The sequence below is a fragment of the Bos mutus genome, chromosome 2, assembly GCF_027580195.1.
Source record: "Bos mutus isolate GX-2022 chromosome 2, NWIPB_WYAK_1.1, whole genome shotgun sequence".
NCBI classification, from domain to species: domain Eukaryota; kingdom Metazoa; phylum Chordata; class Mammalia; order Artiodactyla; family Bovidae; genus Bos; species Bos mutus.
Window position 1 is genome coordinate 103167501 of NC_091618.1, and position 20610 is coordinate 103188110.

Below are 20610 nucleotides of genomic sequence, written 5' to 3' on the forward strand. Positions count from 1 at the left end.
AGGGGAAAGAGAAGAGACTTGTTCATTAAAGATGCAGTATCCCTGGTTCACACAAATGCATCTGGCAGGTTCAAAATCGAATGTCAACCAGAGGTCTTAGCAGACTGTGAGCTTCAGTTCATGTGTGAGTTAGTCACAAGTACAGCTGGTTTTGAATTCTGAAACACTAATAGCTCCATGTTTGCTAATGTGCTTCATATGAAAATCAGCAGGTGATTCAACAACCGAAGGCTTTACTTTTCAAAAGAAAAAGCACTGAAATGCTTTGAATTGTAAAGTGGTCATGTATATCTCTGCATATATGAAGAGAGGAAGTAACCAGTTGTTTCCAAGTAATGTAAAATAGTTTTAAAGTTCAAATCGTTGGTGGTGAAAACAGCACACGTACACACACACAAACATACACACAAATTATATATATATATGTATATATATTAGAACTTTCGTGGCCTCAATAGTTCAACAAACTGTGTCCCTTTCACTTTCCAAAATAGCTTCAATGATCATGATACCCAATTCTTGTTAAAAAAAAAAATGAGAATGAGATTATAAAAAAGTAACTTTCTGTTTGGAGTTGGACACATTTTCAGAGAAATAAATTCTATATGCTTCAAAAACATATATTCCAACCCACAAATATATTTAAATTTACAACAAAGTATTGTGGGAATTAATTTGGACTTTTTTGGATGTATTCTTCTGAAAACTGCATAGCCAAGTACTATGCAACCAATGTAAATTGACCTTGGTATTTTACATAGCATAGCCTCTGGATAGTTTTTATCACTGGCCCAGATGGTGTTTGGCCTATGTATTTGAGTGGAATGGTTTATTTTCTCCTTGATGGGTTTCAAATGCACAAGAAAACATTATACCCGTCTATCTGCATTTGAGTAGAATACAAACTGACTAATAGATAAACATTCTGTGTGAAAGTAAATAGCCTTAAAGTATACTGCCTTCACATTCCATTGATCAGCTCAGTCAGCAAAGTTTTCTATATTGTCACTAATGTTCTAAATATTTTGGTGAGAAGCATGCCAGAAGTGTAGAGTATTTCCATTTGTGTCACCCATAAGGTCATTATGAACTACCTCTTGAATTTCTATTGATCCTTCTACTGAAGTAGTTTCCTTCACTTCCTTTTTGTCCCTGTTGGAAATGTTACTGCAGTTGTGAAGAAAGAAATTAGGGGCTGTTAAGTAGACTGGCTCAAATCCCCTGGCCAGACGGCAAGAGATTTGGACTGGCTCATTACCTTACCTTCATTAGTAGCCTTCTCCAAATTCTTAGCAGTCAAAGAGGCCAAGACTATGAAGCCCCATTACTCAGTTGTACCATCACTGATTGTACACATTCAATTCTCAGGATGTGGTATCCCACCCCCACCCCAAGCTCAAGAAAGGATGGTCAGAATAGAGCTCATTATTAGGCTAGTCCATAGACGAGCTCAAAATGCTGCCACGAAGAATCAAAGACTCACAGGACAGCACTACTTCCTCAAAGGTCAGCCTTATCTCCCTCAACAGATCTTCATTTCTTCAGCATGCCCAATTTCCTAAGAGATCAAATCCTAGTATTCATTAGGCTAAATGAAATTCACACACAACTTCAGCTTCTACCTCAATACATGGATTTTTGACCACTCATAGCTCAAAGGTAATTTTTAAGTCATTTAAAGCTAAAAGCCAATATGCATGACGTTATTTTCAGTTTTATAAATGAGTGTAAAACACAATAGTGCAGTCATATATTTGGCATTAACTCTTACTAGCCACAGAAATGTGGGTCAATACTGGATTTTCCAAAGTTGTCTAAATAAGACTGGGTTTGTCAAAACTTGCCAGTTGCTTTCAAGTGAACACAGCATGTTGGCAGAAATGAAATGTGACGTCCAAAAGACTGAAAATAGGTCAGCACTGTGCAAAAGTAAACTTGTCAGTGAGATCAATATGAACCTACAAGTTAATGGGGTTATTAGAATTTCCTTACAATAAGGGATGTGTGCAGGGTAGCGCCAGAACACGATTGTAGTGTTTATTCACTTGTGAAAAGCAGAGGAAGTACTTAAATATTACTTTTTGTATCCTTAATGAAAGGCACTACTTTTTAATATGGAATATTTATATGTAAGAATAGGTTTAATTGATAGAAAATCAGAGTAAATTTAATTCTAGTTCATCTGCTCAGTTTTTAGCAAGAAAAATAAGAAAAAAGGGGAGTAATGATCAAGCATCATAAAATCTCAGAAATATCATGATGTCCTTCATTAGCTTTCTCTATGTTAAGCATTTCAGAGAATTTGACATTGTAGATGAAATCAGTAAAAATAAAAAAAAAAGAAATATGGAAGGAAAACAAAACAATAACAGAAAGACCTTTCTTAGGGCTTCTCATTGCATTTATTTAAAGTCTGTAAAAATGTACATCACTTTTTGAATACATAAAATGCCAGTGCTTTGCAACAGTTTTGTTACTGCATCTCTCAACTAAAAAAAAAATAAAATAAAATAAAAAATAAAAACAGGAAAAATACATTCAAAAAGCCAGGCTGTACTGCTTATGCATGGGCAGTGGCTTTGGGAGGCTATGGCCTACTCTGTGTCGGTTCAGAGGCATTGCCGAACATCAGTCAGCTAGCAATGTAAAGTTGCACATAAAGCATTAAAGGATACAAAGAACAACTTGGGGAGCAGGAAAGGAGTGGGAAACTAAGAAAAATGCTACATATGCTGTTGGACTGGGGGTGGGCCCAGGTAGAAGTGAGCATGAAGACTGGTATTTTTTTGGAAACTAGATTTATAGGAAAAGATGAAAGAAAACAAAGTAACACATTTGGCAAGCTGTATCTGTTGGTGTGTGCGTGTGCATGTGTATGTGTGCGTGTGTGTGTGTGTGTGTGTGTGTGTGTGTGTCTACTTCCAATTTTCTACTTGACTTTCCAGGAGAAATGTAACAAAACTGAGGTAGAAATGAATGTGGGAGCACTACAGCCCAGAAGATTTCAAAAGGAGAAGCAAAATTGCACTGACAAGAGAGGAGTCCCAAAGGAGGAGAGGGGGTGCAGACATATTCTTTGTGGATATATATAAGTTGGTTGGTTGTTTTCTGTATTTGTTTGTTTGTTTGCTTGTTTGTTTTGGCTGTTATCTTCTGCATTCTGTCAAACAGCATGGCAAGCCTATAAGCTAGATTAGTGAAGAGAATGACACCATTTCCAGCAGTTTTCCGGGAGAACTTGCAAACTACCAGCACCACCACCGTTACCACCTCTGCAGGAAAAAGACAGTCCTAGTTTTCAGGTACTGTGACTTTCAGGGTCCTAAACAGGTCTTGTGGCTGACTGCTCCAGACACTAACACAGACTGAGTAAATAGCTTTCCATTAACCAGTGTACCTTTTAAGAATATTTTCACTTCGTTATCAAGGAGCAACGTACGAAGAACTCTTGCAGGTATTGATATAAAGAATTATTCTGCTCTGGTTAATTCCCCATAATTAGTGAAAGAACCTTTTAAAAAAATCCTTCCATTTTTACTTTAAATTGTAAATATTCAGTTGTATCACGCGTCAGTATTTTTCCGGATACATTCAAAGTAATTTTCCTTGCTATTTTCCAATTGTTGAGGTAAACATACATTTTAATATAAAGTAACATTGAAGCCTATCCCATTACTCTCAGCAGTACATAGTGCTTTCAACACATTCCTTTGAGGTACTGTACAAAACACAATCACTTTCCTGAGTTTTTGCAGACAAGAACATTAAAAGAAATGAACTGCAGAAATTAAGGTCCAGATTACCGTTACCCTGTTTTACCTGTTCTTAGCTTAATACTGCAGAACAGACAGGATTGAGGAATACTGTTGCTCTTAAAATGGCAAAAATCTGGTTTTCTGTTGAAACACAACCGTTCATCTCTTTAGTCCAATAATGTTTGAAGTTAAAGCTCTTTATATTAGCACATGCCACCAATGTAATTGTGAGGCAAACAAAAAATAAAGCACCACTCCAGGCACTTGACAGCAACTAAATCTCGAGAACAGCAGAATGGAATCAACACACGAGGTTCACGTCCTTCTGAAATCAACACACTTGCACCTTGCTCCTTGGTGAGTGTTGTCTAGCTTGAACCGAACTGAGCATCGGCAGATGCTTTCTGTCATCTGGGGCTTTCACATCCGAAGGTCTGATTGGATGCCTTCTTCCACCAAATCTACCCTGACTCGAAAGATGCAACTTAATCGTCTTCTTCCCCAGTACCCTTTGCGATTTAAACACTACTGGAAAGGGGCTCTATACCCTATGTAGCAGGCTTTATGTGTGTGTGTGCACGCCAACATTCATCACATTTTTTTTTTAAAAGAAGTTATCACTGACTGCAACCAAACATTTTGTTCCATTCAACATACATATCAAGCTCTTTTTGAGATATGCTAGGCTGAATCTTGCAGAAAGCATTTTCAAAGTCTTGATACGTAACCGGCCTCAACTGGCTGGGCATAATGGCTGACAGGTCTGTGGCTGGCATGGCATGGAGGGGGCCCACCACTGCTTCCTGACACAGATGAGCCACGTCTAGCCCAGAAAAGCCTTCTGTGCGCTGGACGAGCAGTGCAAACTCCTTGTCATTGAGACAGTAATTGTGCTGTGAGAGCAGTTGCACTATTATCTGGTGCCTCGCTGTGCTGTCAGGAAGTGGGATTAAAAGTCGTTTCATGAAGTACCTCCGAAGAGATTCGTCTATCTCTTCTGGTTTACTGGTGGCACAGATCACTATGATTTGGTCCTCAGCTGACGTTAGCACAGTGTCCAGCTGCATCAGAAATTCGGTTCTCATCCGACTGACTGGACTGTGTTCCTCACTCACTTGAGAGGAGAGAAGCATGTCAATGTCACTGACAAAAATCACTGAGGGCTGACGACATCTGGCCACCAGGAAAGAGGCGTGGATAATTTTTTCTGCTTCTCCTAACCACTTGGCAATAAGTCCAGAACCGGCAATTTTGAAAAATGTGGCCCCCAGCTGACTAGCTATGCATCTGCCCAATAATGTTTTGCCTGTTCCCCGAGGTCCAAATAAAAGGATGCTCCGAGGTAAGGCCGTCAGTCCACTGAAAGCGTCTGACCTCAACACAGGCCATAAAACCTCCTCTTTAATGACAGCCTTTACCAGGTCGAGACCTGCGATGTCATTCCAGTCCACTGGCGGTCCTTGGGTGATAATCTCATTGGTTACCAGGTCAATGAGGTGTGTGTCTGTATTCTTCAGTTGCTCGTCCACGGAGTGGTTGGCTGAGGTAGCTGCACGGAGTCCAGGGCCTTGCATGGGGTGAGAGAGGAGCTGCCTGTGCTCCTCCCCGTGTTCGCTCATCACTGGCGACGTGTACTTCCCAAAGGATTCACTGGATCTTGATCCCAGTGAATTTTTAGCAGTACTGTAGGAGGGAGGGGTCAGAGCCCTACTGGACTGGCTGCTGAATTTCCTTTGCTGTTCAGAGGACATTAGCTGCTTCGTTGGCTTAAATGCTAAGGATGATGTTTCAGCACTTCTGTCAAAGCCATTCCCCCGATTTGAGTTTGAAATGCTGCTGTCGGACATTCTGTACATAGGACTCTGTGTAGATCTCTGTTGGCCATAGCTGTAATTTCCATAACTGGAGTCCATGTCTCCTTGCCCTGCCATATAGAAAGCTTTCCTTTTGAGAGAACTTGCCGAACTGTTTGTCAGAGCCGAGGGTGCGATCGGTGTCAAACCGTGACCCTGGTAGGTGTAGCCAGGAACAGTGGTGGGGGGCAGGGGTGTGGGAGCAGGAATTCCTGAAGGCAGATATGCGGAAGGAGGAGGGGGCGCACCCCCAGGACTATACCCCGATCCCACAGCAGTCTGAGGAGGATAGCTAGCAGAGGGGTAGCTGTAACTGGAAAGGTTAGAGGTCCCATTGTAGCCTGGGACCAGGGCTGGTGGTGGAGGAGGTGGTGGTGGCGGCTGTAGGAGCCCAGAGCTATGCAGAGGAGAAGGATGAGGTGAAGGAAGTGCAGGTGCTGGCTGGCTACTGTAAGTAGAATGCAAATACGAGCCGTTGTATCCTGGGGCATATTCCTGAGATGGGAGCCCTGTATGCAGACTAGGTACAGTGTGGCTTCCACAGGTACTACTCGAATAACTAGGTTCTGTCAGGTTGCTGGCCACCCCAGGAGAGCTCCCTATACTTGCAGAGACATCTGCTGGAGGGAGGGCTGAACTGACTCCAGCTTTGCTGGCAGTGATAACATCCGGAACACAGTTCATGGGATAAACAGCGTCTGAATTCAAGGAAGGCTGCCAGGGTTCACTTTCATTCTTCCGACCATTCACTAGTCCTGATGGTGCATCTGAGTAGTTGCTGAGTACGGGTCGGTCCACAGGGCCTTCCAAAATGCCAGAATACTTCTCTGCATATTTTTTTAGTAGGTTGGATGCCGTCAGAGCAGATATGTCGTCGTTTGCCCAGGCGTACTGGTAGGTGCGCTGCAAATGACCTCTGTAAGCTTCAACTTTGTGGGCAGGGGACCGAGTAGTGGAGGTGATGTCAAAGTGCTGTTCGGGCCACTGGGCGTGCTCTGGCGTCCACTGCATCTTCAAGCCTGAAGATTTGGGGGGAGAAGGTTAATTTATTTAGATACTCATCAGAACTATTAAAGCTTTTCCACCCAACTTCTTTTGTTACCCATTATTTTCTACCAACGATAGTGACGTTATAAAGGATTTCCACAGTTTATAACACCTATGATGGTCTCTACCATGCATACATCTAGAAAAGGGACTGAATTTCAGCCCTGGACAAAAAGTAAACGGAATTTAAATGAAAACTCTGTAGAAGACCTACAGTTTTTTCATTCTTGAGTAATAAGCAAATTTATTTCTGCTAAGCCCATAGAGTTACTTGCTACACACACACAGAAACACATATATATATGTACACACACATCCCTGCCAAATTAGAATTCAGTCACTGGTTCTCACAATATAATATGCATACATTTTAAGCATCTAGTTCGGGATAGTATTAACATGTGCCATATCTAGCTATCCTGCCTCTTCACACCACAGTTTCTGTTTTATATTTTAACCAATATAAAAATGAGACACAGCTGACAGATCACATCTAGGATACCTCTCTTATTTGGTACTGAACACCTAGTTAGCACAGTATAATGCTCCCTGTGCAGAACAATATGACACAGACATAGCAGGTCATTCCATAATCCAACTCTCATCTAAAGTGGTCCACGACAGTTTCAAATCTGCTTCGTGGAGTGCAGCAAAGCAATCTCCCAGGCAGCGCTCCATCGCTTTCATCACACAAAGCCTACAACTCGGTATGAATTACAACTGGCTCCTTTCTGCCTCTCAGTTCTGTTGTTGAAACTCTGAAAAAAAAAAAAAAAAAAAAACAAGCATCACTTGTCTGTCGGTCTTCTAGCTAGTGTTCTCCTTCCGTTTGTTATCATCGTTCCCTCTGCCTTACAGCTTCCAAGGTACTAAGAGGGGAGAATATATATATATATATTCATATATATTTATGAAGAGAGTAAGGGGGAGATAGGAAAGAAGCAGGTAAAAGGGAAGATAAGAACACAGAGAATCTGGATTCTGACTCTTTACATTTATGTGTAGTGGCATATACTCGAACAATACAACTAGAAAATGAGATGCTACGTGTATGTAACTCTATCATCTGCTACTAAGTGAAGCAAGGTGACTACGTAGCCAAGTATACAGGACTATTTTCTCATTTAAGAGAAAATACAAAGCAAGGACTTCCCTGGTTGTCCCAGTGGTTAAGAATCCACCTTGCAATGCAGGGAATGCAGGTTTGATCCTTAGTTGGGGAACTAAGATCCCATACTCTGTGGGGCAACTAAGCCTGAGCACCACAACTGCTGAGCCTGCACGCCACAACTAGAGAATCTGTGCATGGCAATGAAAGATCCTGAGTGCAGCAACTAAGACCCAACACAGCCAAATAAATAGATAAATATATTTAAAAAGAGAGAGAAAATATGAACCAGAGTCAGAGAATCATTTGAATTTTACAGTTTACAGAGAGACCTTAGACATTACCTTACTTCCCACATTAGGGAACCAGCACCCAAAGGGATTTATAATGTACCCTTGAGGACTCTCATATACTTAGTTACAGAAGAGCACTGGAACCCTGTTCTATTTCCCAGTGCTGACTCCTCCTAATCTCTTCTTGATTGGAACACTTCCTATTCTGATACAGCTATATTAAGCAGGCTTCCTTAATCTCCTTTGTATTACCCTAAGTGAATTTTGCAAACTCTCTTGTGCCCTCTGGCAGCGATTCCTTGATAAGAAGGAGGTCTGGTCTAAATGAAGCATCTGTGGCATAAGCTCCCTTCTGAATTACCGCAGTCTATGTTGACAGCTCCTACCCCCTTATGCTTTCCTCCTCCAACCCCTTTAGCTCTTCATTACCTGACTCTGGCTTCTGACATGGCCAGCTTTGACTTACTGAGCTAAACTGAACATAGCACAGAGTTTGGTAACAGAATGGCATGTTGATTCCCTTCTGACTCCCTCTTCCTTGTTTGCAAAGCCACTGCACCAGACACTGGAAGTTAATTAGCAGGATGATGCTGTGCTAATTGTGTTAATTTACAAGGTTTTAGTCAAAGAGAATCATGCCAGGGCTGGCACTGCTGTCATGCTTCCGACTTAATGATTAAGAAATACTGAAAACAAGGTGGGAAGGATTGCAGTAATTACACAATAAATGAATAAAGTAACAGGATTCATTTGCAAATATATTTTACTGCAATTGTACTCATTTGCATTTGGATTTTAAAAAAGGATCCATGTAGATATTCATTTGCAAATCACCATCTCAGTTAAATTAAATCTGAATGCTGCACTGTATAACTTAATCAAGCTTCATATATTTGAATATATAATGAATTTTTTAGTAAAAAAAATCTAAATACCTTACTTCTCTTGTACACACAATAGATTCTTTACTTTTCTTCATCTCCCCCCAAATCATCATGTTTCTCTTTTAAAAGTATATTAAAAAAAAATCTCATCAATTGTAAACAATATATTATAAAGTCCTGATAAAGTGTAGCTTGCATCATTTCACTTAAGAGGAACTCTGGGTTGTGTCGGGGGGGAGGGGGGCGGTGCAGGGGAGTCTTCTAGGAAGAACTAAAGTGATATTCTTAATTGTTTCTGCTTTCTCAATCATTACTTTTTAAGGGGGAGGAAAACACACCGCAAAATGGGTGAAATGACCGAGACCACACTTAAAGGGGAAAAGATGCAATTTTAATGAAGCAGCATTTCAGGAATCACACTTTCATTAAATTCAACTGGAAATTATTAAGAGCAAATCACCAGGAACCAATCGCAAGTAATCAGTATCTAAATTCTTCTAGTGTCATGGGATTTACTTTCAAGCCTTATAAAAACGAGAGAATATTAATGTGACTGTAATGTAGAACTGTCTAAAAGACCTACAAATTCATTAGTTCTGTAAATTATTTCCAGGGACTTTCTATTAGGATTTTTTTTTTTCCTTAAAAGATTATCAAAATACAGAGTTGAGAAAACAAGAAAACACATATGCTATGAGTAGGAATTTGATTAGATTGATACAGAAGAAATATGAATAAGTATCTTGAAAATAAGGTCTCAAAAATAATTTAGGAGTCACAGGCAATGGAATTTTTTTCACAAACACAACACAACACTTACACACACATGTACACACACCCATAAAAGGTCTGGTTTCCTTTCAGTTAGTTGAGCTAAGCCATTATTGGCATTATTCAACAAACATACATAAAAAACATGATTTTTTCTATAAAAAAAGTGTCTATTTTTAAAAAAAATGAGACCACTTTAGCTTTAGAGTAATTATTTTAAAAAATAAACAAAAAGGGCAACTTTCACCTCCACTGGGCTTAAAATTTTCCTTGTGAATTAATCATTTGTAAAATATATGCACAAGTTTTTTGGTAAGTTATAGTCACTGTGAAAGACAGGAATATAAAATTTAAATAAAACAGGTTGGCCATTTTCACTGGGTAGTAAAATGCATAGTTGAACTGCATAGTTTCACTCTAGCAAAAATAATTAAATTTCTTAAGATTTCTATTTCATCTGAAATTAAGCAAAAATCCTATCAAAATTATTTATTTGGAACAATTACTAGATACACCACTCCCTTTTGATTCTCATGCTATTTTTGGGTATGCTTACCAAGATAATTGAAAGTTTATTTATTGATTCATACTAAATAACAACCTAATAAGCAAGGCTGCAAAAGTTAAGTATGAGCTTCCATTAAATAACCTTAAGAGAACAGAATTATTCACATCCCCTGAAACATGAGTATTTATTGTACTTTAAAATCATTAATAACATTTGAAAGTACAAATTAATAGCTAAACCATAAACTAGTTCCTGATACTAGTAGGAGCTCAAGAAGCCAGTGTTCAGGAGACTGTCCTGATCTACAGGAGCACAAAGAACTTTTTCCTCAGTTTCTTGAACTTTAATACTAATTAGAAATAGAACTCGGAGAAGGCAATGGCAACCCACTCCAGGACTCTTGCCTGGAAAATCCCATGGACGGAGGAGTCTGGTAGGCTGCAGTTCATGGGGTCGCAAAGAGTCATGAAAATGAGACTTCTTTTCATTGTCATTATTGTTCTATTTATTTGTGGTGATAGTTCTGATGTGCAGTGGAAGAAAAATGTAGAGCCAAATGTTCTTTAAACAAACTATCACACTCCCTTTGATTACACTGCTGTTATCTGTAAGAAGTAGCACACGCGTGTCATTTAACTTGGCACCCAAATAACAAGATGGGTTTTAAAAAAGCTTTTATATGGTTCTCTTTGGAACATGAAGAGAAAAACCTCAGAAACAATACTATTTTAATGTTATTAGAAACAGGACTCCAGCACAATAACTCCCACTGCTGTCTAGAAATAGCTTAATAGGAACAATAAAAATTCAGAAAACAGTGGAAAGTAAGAAAAACAGTTCAAGATAATTGAAGAATTGTTCCAAAACATCAATTTTTATTTTTGAAAGTATTATAAAATTCTTAAGAAAACAGCTGGCAAATTTCACAATGCAATGTGTTTGTTTTTAAAATATGTAATTTAATAGAAAATTGCTTTTAAGATACCTTAAGTGTTCACAAGGATGACAGATACTATAGTAAAAAGCCTAAGCATTTTGTTATTTTATTGTAATAGGATGAATTTATGTATATATAATTGAACAAGTCTGGATTTCCCATAAAACTGGTCAATTTGGATAACATTTTCCATTCTTATCATTACTGACCATTTTATAACTTAGATTTAATTACTAAACAGTTGCTGCCTCGTTGCTTTATTTCTATTTTACTCTTTGATTAGTTTGAAACAAAACAACTGTGGCATCCTTAAAAGTTTTGTCATAGCTTCAAAATGATAAGGAAACTGTTACACAGAAAAATGAAGGACATAAAAACAACTTGCAGAATAGGAGGAAATTGGGGATAAAAAACCAGGTCTTCTAGAAAGCATTTTTAGCACACATTCCTGGAAATATTAATCTAAGCCTGCCCCACCCCCACTCCTAACATACGTCTGCTATTCAAAGTTCACAAGGTCTGTAAAAGCTGCTCTCTTCTCCAAGGTTCCCACAGGGTAATTCTGGCCGTTAGGGACTCTGCCTTCATTTGCAGGTTTTCTCAGACTTCCTAAGGGCAGGCACCTGAGGCAAACACCTGCAGGCATGGCAGGCTTGCTCTAAAAGCTGCACAGCGCTCACACAGACCTGCACGACATCCTTACACCTACTACACTCCTTTGGGCTGCTGTACTTCTGAACCTTTCATTTCATTTAAAACAAAAAACAAAAAACTGGACACTATACTTACCAAGAGTCTCTCTAGAAAACAAACACTACTGGTGTAAATACAATAAAGTAATTATTAGCCTAATAATAATTAGGCTCCTTAGCCTAATAATGCAACAGATTCATCATCTGCTACGTAGGAAATGGCAGAACTAACACAGAACATTCAAAATTTCCAGTAGACAGTAGCAAATACATTCACTAAATAATGAGGCATCTGAGACATAAAGGACAGACGTTTGGTCACAGTGGGGGAAGGAGAGGGTGGGATGATTTGAGGGAGTAGTATTAAAACATATATATTTCCAGATGTAAAAGAGAGAGCCAGTGGAAATTTGCCGTATGATGCAGGGAACCCAAAGCTGGTGCTCTGTGACACCCTAGAGGGGTGGGGTGGGGAGGGAGATGGGAGAGTGGTTCAAGAGGGAGGGGCATATGTATGCCTATGGCTGATTCATGTAGATGTAGGGCAGAAACCATCACAATATTGTATCATGCAATTATTCTCCAATTGAAAAAAAAAAAATAGTTTGAGAGGGGGACTATAAACTTCCTGGTACTGAAAACTGGCTCCATGCAGTATCTACTTACCTTTATCCTTCAAGGGAAGTGATGACCAATTGAAATGTCCCGCAGACTAAGAGCATTCTGCTTTTGTGTACCCACCCTCATAAGCCAAGAGGCCAACACAGCAGTATCTAGTATGACCCGTCCTAATCTATTTGATCTGAAATCTTCCTTAGTCCATTTCCTAGTAACTCTTAGATGAAAATGTGATGTCATATTTAAAAGTAGTATCAAGTGAAAAGTGAAGGGTACAAACACAGAAATATACATTATCCTTAGTCAATTTAAATAGGTTCCATCTTTAGAACACCAAAATGAAAAGTCCTTTATAAACTGAATATGATATAGGAACTGTACATCTTAATTAGTCAACAAATTGAGGGTCCACTATGTGGTTCAATGCTAAGAAATTAAATCAAGGGGATCCAATTACCAGATAACAAACTTTCCCAGCTTTCTGCATTCTTTATAATTTCACATTCTAATGTTTCTTAAACTTGGATTTTAGAGATTAGGGGATCTTTCTAATGACCTAGTCCCCAGTCCAGACAGCCTCCGCTATAGTTCAGTACTTCACTTGTCATGGAGTACTGTGAGGTTGAATACTATCTAACACAGTATTTTATTTGGAGGCATTACTGGATTGTTGGGAAAGAATGGACTGGAGAAAACATAAAGGTCCTAGAATTTTGTCTGAAGAGTGAATATCCCGAGCTCGAAAATCAGACCACTGGCCCTGATCCATGCCTTCACTTATTTGTTCTAATCTTGGTGAAATCATGTAAGTATATTATACTCACTTTTTTCAGTCATTAAATATAGACAATAATGGTATCATATACCTTATCAGGGGACTTCCCAGGTGGTACTAGTGGTAAAGAACCCATCTGCCAATGCAGGAGCTGCAGGAGAAAAGCAGGTTCTATCCTTGGGTCAGCAAGATCGCCTGGAGAAGGGCACCGGCAACCCACTCCAGTATTCTTGCCTGGGGAATCCCACGGATAGAGGACCTTGGCAGGCTGCAGTCCACAGGGTTGCAGAGTCAGACAGGACTGAAATGACTGAGCACACATGCACATATACCTTACTGGATTGTTACTAAAGTTACCTAAAGCAGCAATATTTGTGAAAATTGTTTCCAACTGTGACCTGCTACACAAGTGTTTCTTGTTATGCATTTATTTTGAAAAAGCCAGAGATGAATTAAACACAAAACAAAACAAAACTGACTAGACAGAAGAAAAACTAAAATGACTCCTAGAATTTACAAATCACTTTTTCTTCAACTTCTGGACAGCCACTGAAAAGGAAATTTTCCACTGGGTGTGTTGGTTGTAAGAAAGGTACAGAAATTCTTTCATACTCAGCAAAACACAGAACATGATCTTCTTAATCAAAAAGATGTCAAAAATTCAAACTATTGTATAGTATTTATTCTTAATGGTGTTTGTGACTCACTGTGGAGACCACAAGTAAGAAACAACAGAGATTTAAAACCAGTTAAGGATGATCTCACAACCCACAGTCTGAAAATAAGACATTCTAATTATATAGCAATACTGTCAAAGATTTTTCTCTTTAAATCACATTTTCATACCTCAAGACCCCAAATTATAATACAGTTTGCAGCAAATTACTCCCTCCCCCTACTCTACCTCATTTGCATAAGCAATCCTTTTTAAAACTCACAAAGGCATTTATGGCTAAATGGTCCTTAGTAAATATAGTTTAAATACTTCACCATCCAATATAGAGAAATTGCTACCTGACAGCAAGAAGGCAGCATGTAACCTGTAACTATGTTTTGTTTGGCCAGTCCAGAGTTTTAAAAATCAGTCAACTTTATAATAAAAGAAACTGTATTTCCACATAGCCCACTTTTTCAAGACAAGCTGATTGATCTTATAAGCCTAGATCTCATTCTTGCCTGGCAACCATTGGCCAAACCTGAGGTCCCTCTAGACATGGCATGCCCCCTCTACTTTGTCATGACATTCCAACTTCCTATTACGACAACAGATATTTCTACAGTATCTGCTGGCCACATAAGCAGTTAAAATTATGACTTCACTCTGAGGCTTCAAGCTTCAGTTCTTCCACTTGAGTACATTTTCTTGAAAACCAGCAAGTATAGTACTTTAAAACTTAAAAAGTAGTGCCTTTAAATTTTTTCCAAATTCTTCTTATTAGATGCATTCCTGCCCTCCCACTCAAAGCACAGGGAAAATAGTTGATATTTTCCGGCTGATTCAGTGGCACTAGTACAACAGTGTAAAACGAGAAATGATTCCTTAAAAACACTGGTCTCCAGACTGCTGCCATTTCCGTGTTCACCCCGCTGCTCGCTTTGATTTGTTAGACACTTTTTCTAGTTGTTTTCCACATCAGTCTCCACCATTCCTAATATGCTCCCCGAATATGACATAGGTTCTGATTCCACAAATCAATACTTCATTCAATAGTAATAGTCAATTATAAATTCTAGTACAACTTTTGAGACTTTAAGTTACTCCAAACTTATGCTACTTAATTCTTATAGGAATTTGTTGGGTAGATGATATCTGGATAAGCAACTGATCTTATTCTGTATGTCATCATTTTGGGCTTTAAAAGCAAGTATTCAATATTACAGGCATCATGACTTGGACTAGAATGGCATAGACTCTGTCTTTCAATTAAATTTGTGGGTAGCTTATGATCTGAATCAGTTTCCCTAAAATGCATTAAATTTTATTCACGGCAACATAGTATTCACTCATCAAAATGTGACAAAGTATAAAAATGTTTATTTGCCAATATTTCATAATGAGGTTGAAACTTGGTACGCATGGGTCTCATAGGTCATCATTTTTAACATTCAAGTCATATATAAAAGAGAATGACTGCATTTATGAGGATGAATGCATAAGCACTTATGCAAAGCAAGTTACATTGATGAGAGAAATATCATTTTTAGGCCACCAGTCCTGTGTTCAATACATTAGCAAGACAGACAGCCTAATACCTGAAGCAAATAAAAAATAGAAGAATTGTTGGTTGTTCAGCTGCTGAGTTGTGTCTGACTCTTAATGACCCCATGGACTACAGCATGCCAGGCTTCCCTATCCTTCAACAATTCTTCTATTTTAAATAAGGCCCACAAGAAAGCAAGGGCAGAAACTGAGAGAGAAATTAGGAGGCTAGTACTTAGCTTCAGGTGAGGGATCCTGGGAGCATGGACGAGGGTTAGGACAATTTAAATAAATAATTATTCTTCTCCTGTGAGGGTCATAAAATTTCCCATACTCAAAAGTATTCAAGTGAACATACAACCACACTCACATAAAATCCATATATTTTAAAATTATAGTTTAGATTTGTGGGTTTTCCTCTTTGCAGGGGGTAGTTTTACAAAAGCATATGTGTACAAGTTTTTGAGTAATTATCTAAATCAAGTAAAAAGCAGTGTCCAAAATTTTGTGCATATCCTACCATAATTAATTCAAAAGAATGTGTATACACACAATTTAAAATACACAAACGATTCATACTCTGAATCTTAGTACTTAGTGTCAGGTGCTATCAACTATTGCAAGGGGAATAGTTTGAGGGTTAGTGGGTAAGAGGACTGATATTCCCATGTTGAATCAGATGTAATCTTGTTTATTCTACCTCTGTGAATGATTTTAGACAATTTTAATCACTTTAAATAGTGCTTTGTAGTTAACCTTTAAAGTTGTTACTTTATGGCCTTTCATTACTCATTCTGTCTCTCCCCTTTTTCCATGTACGTTTTCAATCCATTAGGCCATCTACCCTTCCCCCACTCCAGTTCTTTTTGTCATACTAAGACCATCAGGACACACCACGTCTGTCCATAGGGACTGCCAGGGCTAATGAATATGTATGCTCTGTGTCACAACAGAGCACTCCCCTTGTTCTGCAGTATCAACCCTCTTAAGTGTGTAAATAACAGGTGAGCTGTAGCGTGCAGGGATAAATGGGGTTAACACAACCTGAAAGCCCCATGCTAGATTCACAGTATCCAGCCTGTATGACTGATCCAGAAAGAGAAAGCCAAATGCCACAAGTACTGTGCATTTCCTATGTGTTCTGAATATTTATTTTAAAAAAGGACTCTGCTGAGATAACATTACCATCATCCTAAAAGTCTGAGGTAATTTCAGTTGATTCTCCAGATACTCTTGTGCCATATAAAATAAATTTTCATTTTTAATTAACACAAACCAGGCATGGTACCAATCTTGAATTATGACATGGCTAGTTAATGTCCTTGTTCACACTGCTAAAATGTTATGCTAATCGTTATGTGTATGTAGTGCTATTTGTAAATAGTTATTTGCATGTGCCTATTCTATTTCAAGTATATATAAGTCCAAAGCTCAATTTAGTTATATTTAAGCTGAACTACACTCATTTTTGCCCAATATACCGTACTGACAGAGAATCTCCCAAGCCCCATGACCTTGTGTAAGATGGAATTTGCATTTAACCTCTTTTTGTGTTCCTCTGAAACCTTGCTCTAAAAAAGACAGTTTACATAAAACAAAATAAATTATTAAGACTACTTATTTAATTTGGCGGTCTCTCTCATGTAATTAGACAAAGGAGTAAAAATACTATTTACATATAGGTACACACCTCCAACCATTCTCCTTAAAAACTCATCACTTAAGGTGACTCTAAAGTGTGCAAAGCCCAGACAAAATTTGTTTAGATTACTTAGGCATTTTTCTCTTTTTGACAATCCGTGCATTAATTTTTAATGCAATAGCAAAATAGTGCCTTGGACTTTGATAAAAATATTCTATAGTCAGGGCTGGGTGACACAGTACATTAATTCAGTGTCCTTCACTCCTGGGACCTGTGTATAATTTAGTCCAGCCTGAAGAAAATAACTTTAATCTGAAGGCAATGGAAAGCAACACATGAAATGAGTTTTGGTAGGTTTAGTGTTGTTTTGTCCATATAAGACAACATATGCAGATAAACTGCTACGGAATACAACCAACATGGTCAAGGATTGAAAATGAAGAGCTCTTAGTAACAACAGTAGTTTCCTCTCTTCTCCATTCTCCCTACCTGGCCCAATTCTATGGTTTGGCGAAAAAAAAAAATCTGAGTACCATCACCATCTGTAATTCTGATGCTCTCATTTCAAGACAAACAGAACACTGTTAAAGTGCAGTGTGAATGACGGTCCAGTCATTAGCACTATTCGCTCTTCCTTTTGTAAAAACAAAGAATGCTGCATAAAGAAACAGACACAGAAGAAAGGGTTATAGCATCCTTAAAGAAAGTGGCATTTCCTTTCCTAGAGGGGGTGTCCAACTAAGTAATCCTCAGGGAAAGCTAACAATAGAAGGTACTACAAAAAAAGAAATTGGTTCTTCAGATTCCATCTTAAGTGCATTCTCCAAGGCAATAATCAACTGCATCGTTTCATCTACTGTTGGTATACACAAGGTCACTGTGATTAAAAAAAAAAGAAAAAGTTTAGGTTTTGACTAAACTGAATAAATGGTTGATCCACTGGCATTTATCACATGAAATACAGATCCCTCTTTTTTGCTTATAAGGAAGGAAGGAAGTAAGGAAGAGTCGCTCAGTTGTGTCCTACTCTTGTGACCCCATGGATGTAGCCCAGCAGGCTCCTTTTGTCCATGGAATTCTCTAGGCAAGAATACTGGAGTGGGTTGCCATTTCCTTCTCCAAGGGATCTTCCCGACCCAGGGACTGAACCCTGGTCTCCTGCGTTGCAGGCAGATTCTTTACCACTGAGCCAACAGGGAATCCCCTTTTGATCATAAATTCTTCTTTAATCCCAATCCAACTCTATCCTGTTATGAATAAACACAGCTTACTTTAATAAAGCAGTGAAATGTAAGGTTGCTCTCAACCAGTCAACAGAATTCAAAGCTGTTAATGATGTTGCTTCTATATGGTGAACACTATTCTATAATTTTAAACTTCTTACTGATGATAATGAACTATTTTATTGGCCTCAGTTTTGCATAAGCTCTAGTATTTGCTAATAATTTTAAGGAAAAGGAAGTTATTTTCCCAGTCATATTTATAAATTAGTAGATAATTTGAAAGAAATTTAATTCAAAATTTGTTAGTTTTAGTTGCTTGTGTTAAAAGTGTAAATAAGTCAAATCTTCCTGTTACCTCTTCAAATAGTGTACATCCTATTTACCCAAAGTTTCTAAACAACAGGAAAACTAGAACCCAGCAGGTGATACAGGTAGGTTATAGAGGAAAATCAAATCTAGGCACTTGTATATGTGTGCTCAACTATTCTGTCTATAGTTGTGGAAAGGATATAGAGAAAATGGGGAAGATGACAGAGAAGAAAAAAATGTTTTAAAATGCTTTTATCCTAAAAATGATCTATTTCATTATTTATAATCTGAGTCCAAAGCACATTCTGTTATTTAACTAGGATGTACACATAATATTTTAATCCAATATAAGAACCACTTAAAAGTTTTTTTTAAGCTATATATTTATTTTTGGTTTGAATCAAGTCATACATTTCAAAAAATTTCCATAGTTAATAAAAATTAAAAGTCTTATTTATGACCTCAAAATACAGTATGAACACTGCTTCTTACGCATTTTCAAGGAGGTCTAGGTTTACGTATGTAAAGTTTTTTCAAGAAGAAAACCTAATGACAATATTGTATATTGACATATGTTCTCAATTTTATTCAAAAAGAAAAACATTTCATTAGAATCTTTCTAGATGAAATGTTTAAGAAATCCTTGAAATGCAAAAATTAAAATATATAATAACTGACTTAGGAAAGTACTCCAATTGTAAATTTAGAATTGTTCTTGTGTTTTCTGTACCAAAGTTTTTTTTTCCCCCTTAAACAGAACAGAAAATTCACAGAATTAATGAATCATAGATTTAAAAGTGCATTCCTCCTCACTGAACCTTTAACTGGAACTCCTTTTAAGTAAATACCTGGAACTGGTCTCCTTTTAAGTAAATCTTTTTGAAAGTATCCAAATGCCTACAAGAGTACTATAATTTCCTTTATATATGACTTTCAGTCTTACGGCCATTACATGATCACTTAGCTAACTTGAGAAGTTTTTCAGGTTAGCACGTTTTATTGTGCCTCCTTTTTAAAAATGCTTCTACATCCAGCCATTGTTTTCGTATTTTACTTCAGATATTATTTTATCCAGTTCAGTGTCAAATGATACTATACTTTAAAAATAATCTATTCAGAAAATATAAAATAGTGGATTGCAAACCCAGCCATAGCCCTCAGAAGCATTAAAATGTTACTAGAATGCCCGAATGACAGCAATGACAGCTTAATCACTTAAAAGGCTTTTTACATTAACAATTTTTTTCTTTCAATTTGAGCAGTATATTCAGGCATGATTTAATAGGAGGTTAGCTGTTAAATGTGGCTAAATAACATACTTTTTAAAAATATAAAAATCAAGTTTAGTGTCTAATGAACATTCCTTTACACTTTCTGATGTTTTAGTGCACATTCATAAAACTGGGCTTCTTTTATTTTTTCCAAATATATTAAAAAAAAAATCAGTGAGATAATTAGCATGCACAATCCAACAGCTTTCTGTATTGTTATGATTTTAAGTAGCAGATCCATGGATAAAACATAATTGAAAGGTGAGCCTATTAATCGGGAGAATAACCTCTACAATCCAAATAGGAAAGAATCATGTTTAAGTCTCCATCTCATTTATAGTTTTATATTCCTAAGGAAAAAAAAAACAAAGCAGAGAGAAACTAAAGGTGACCTTATTTAGACATATTAGTTAAGGCAGGCTTTGCTGTTTTTAAGCAAACATGATTGTGACTCCACTTTGTCCATCTAGTTTCACAGTGTGTAAATTGGATGATGACTTGGACAATTCTGTCTTCATTAGTGAACTGTGGAAAGGAAATACAGAGGTGGCTTTTTATTTTTTAAACTCTGGAGTATCTTGTAGCCAGATTCTGAAGCAGCAGGAAAAAAAAAAAAATATATATACATATATAAATTTTTTGCTAGACAAGCTGTCGTAATTGAAATGAAATCTAATCAGACTCATTACTGTTTTCAGCAATTTGCACCACCAAAGATGCTTAT

At 37.7% G+C, this 20610-nt stretch overlaps 1 protein-coding gene across 4 annotated transcripts in view; it reads right to left on the minus strand.

The window, feature by feature from the left end:
• FIGN (fidgetin, microtubule severing factor) overlaps window positions 1–20610 on the minus strand; it is a 132940-nt gene that overhangs the window by 2480 nt on the left and 109850 nt on the right. For 3 of the 4 annotated variants that reach the window (XM_070357649.1, XM_070357641.1, XM_070357657.1), the window contains one exon: window positions 1–6627. This exon is cut by the window's left edge and continues 2480 nt beyond it. In XM_070357649.1, the coding sequence (XP_070213750.1) occupies window positions 4373–6619 (2247 nt within the window). In that variant the 5' untranslated portion in view covers window positions 6620–6627 and the 3' untranslated portion in view covers window positions 1–4372. Of the gene's footprint in view, window positions 6628–7157; window positions 7414–20610 lie in introns of all 4 variants that reach the window. The other variant, XM_070357632.1, reaches the window with a different exon arrangement.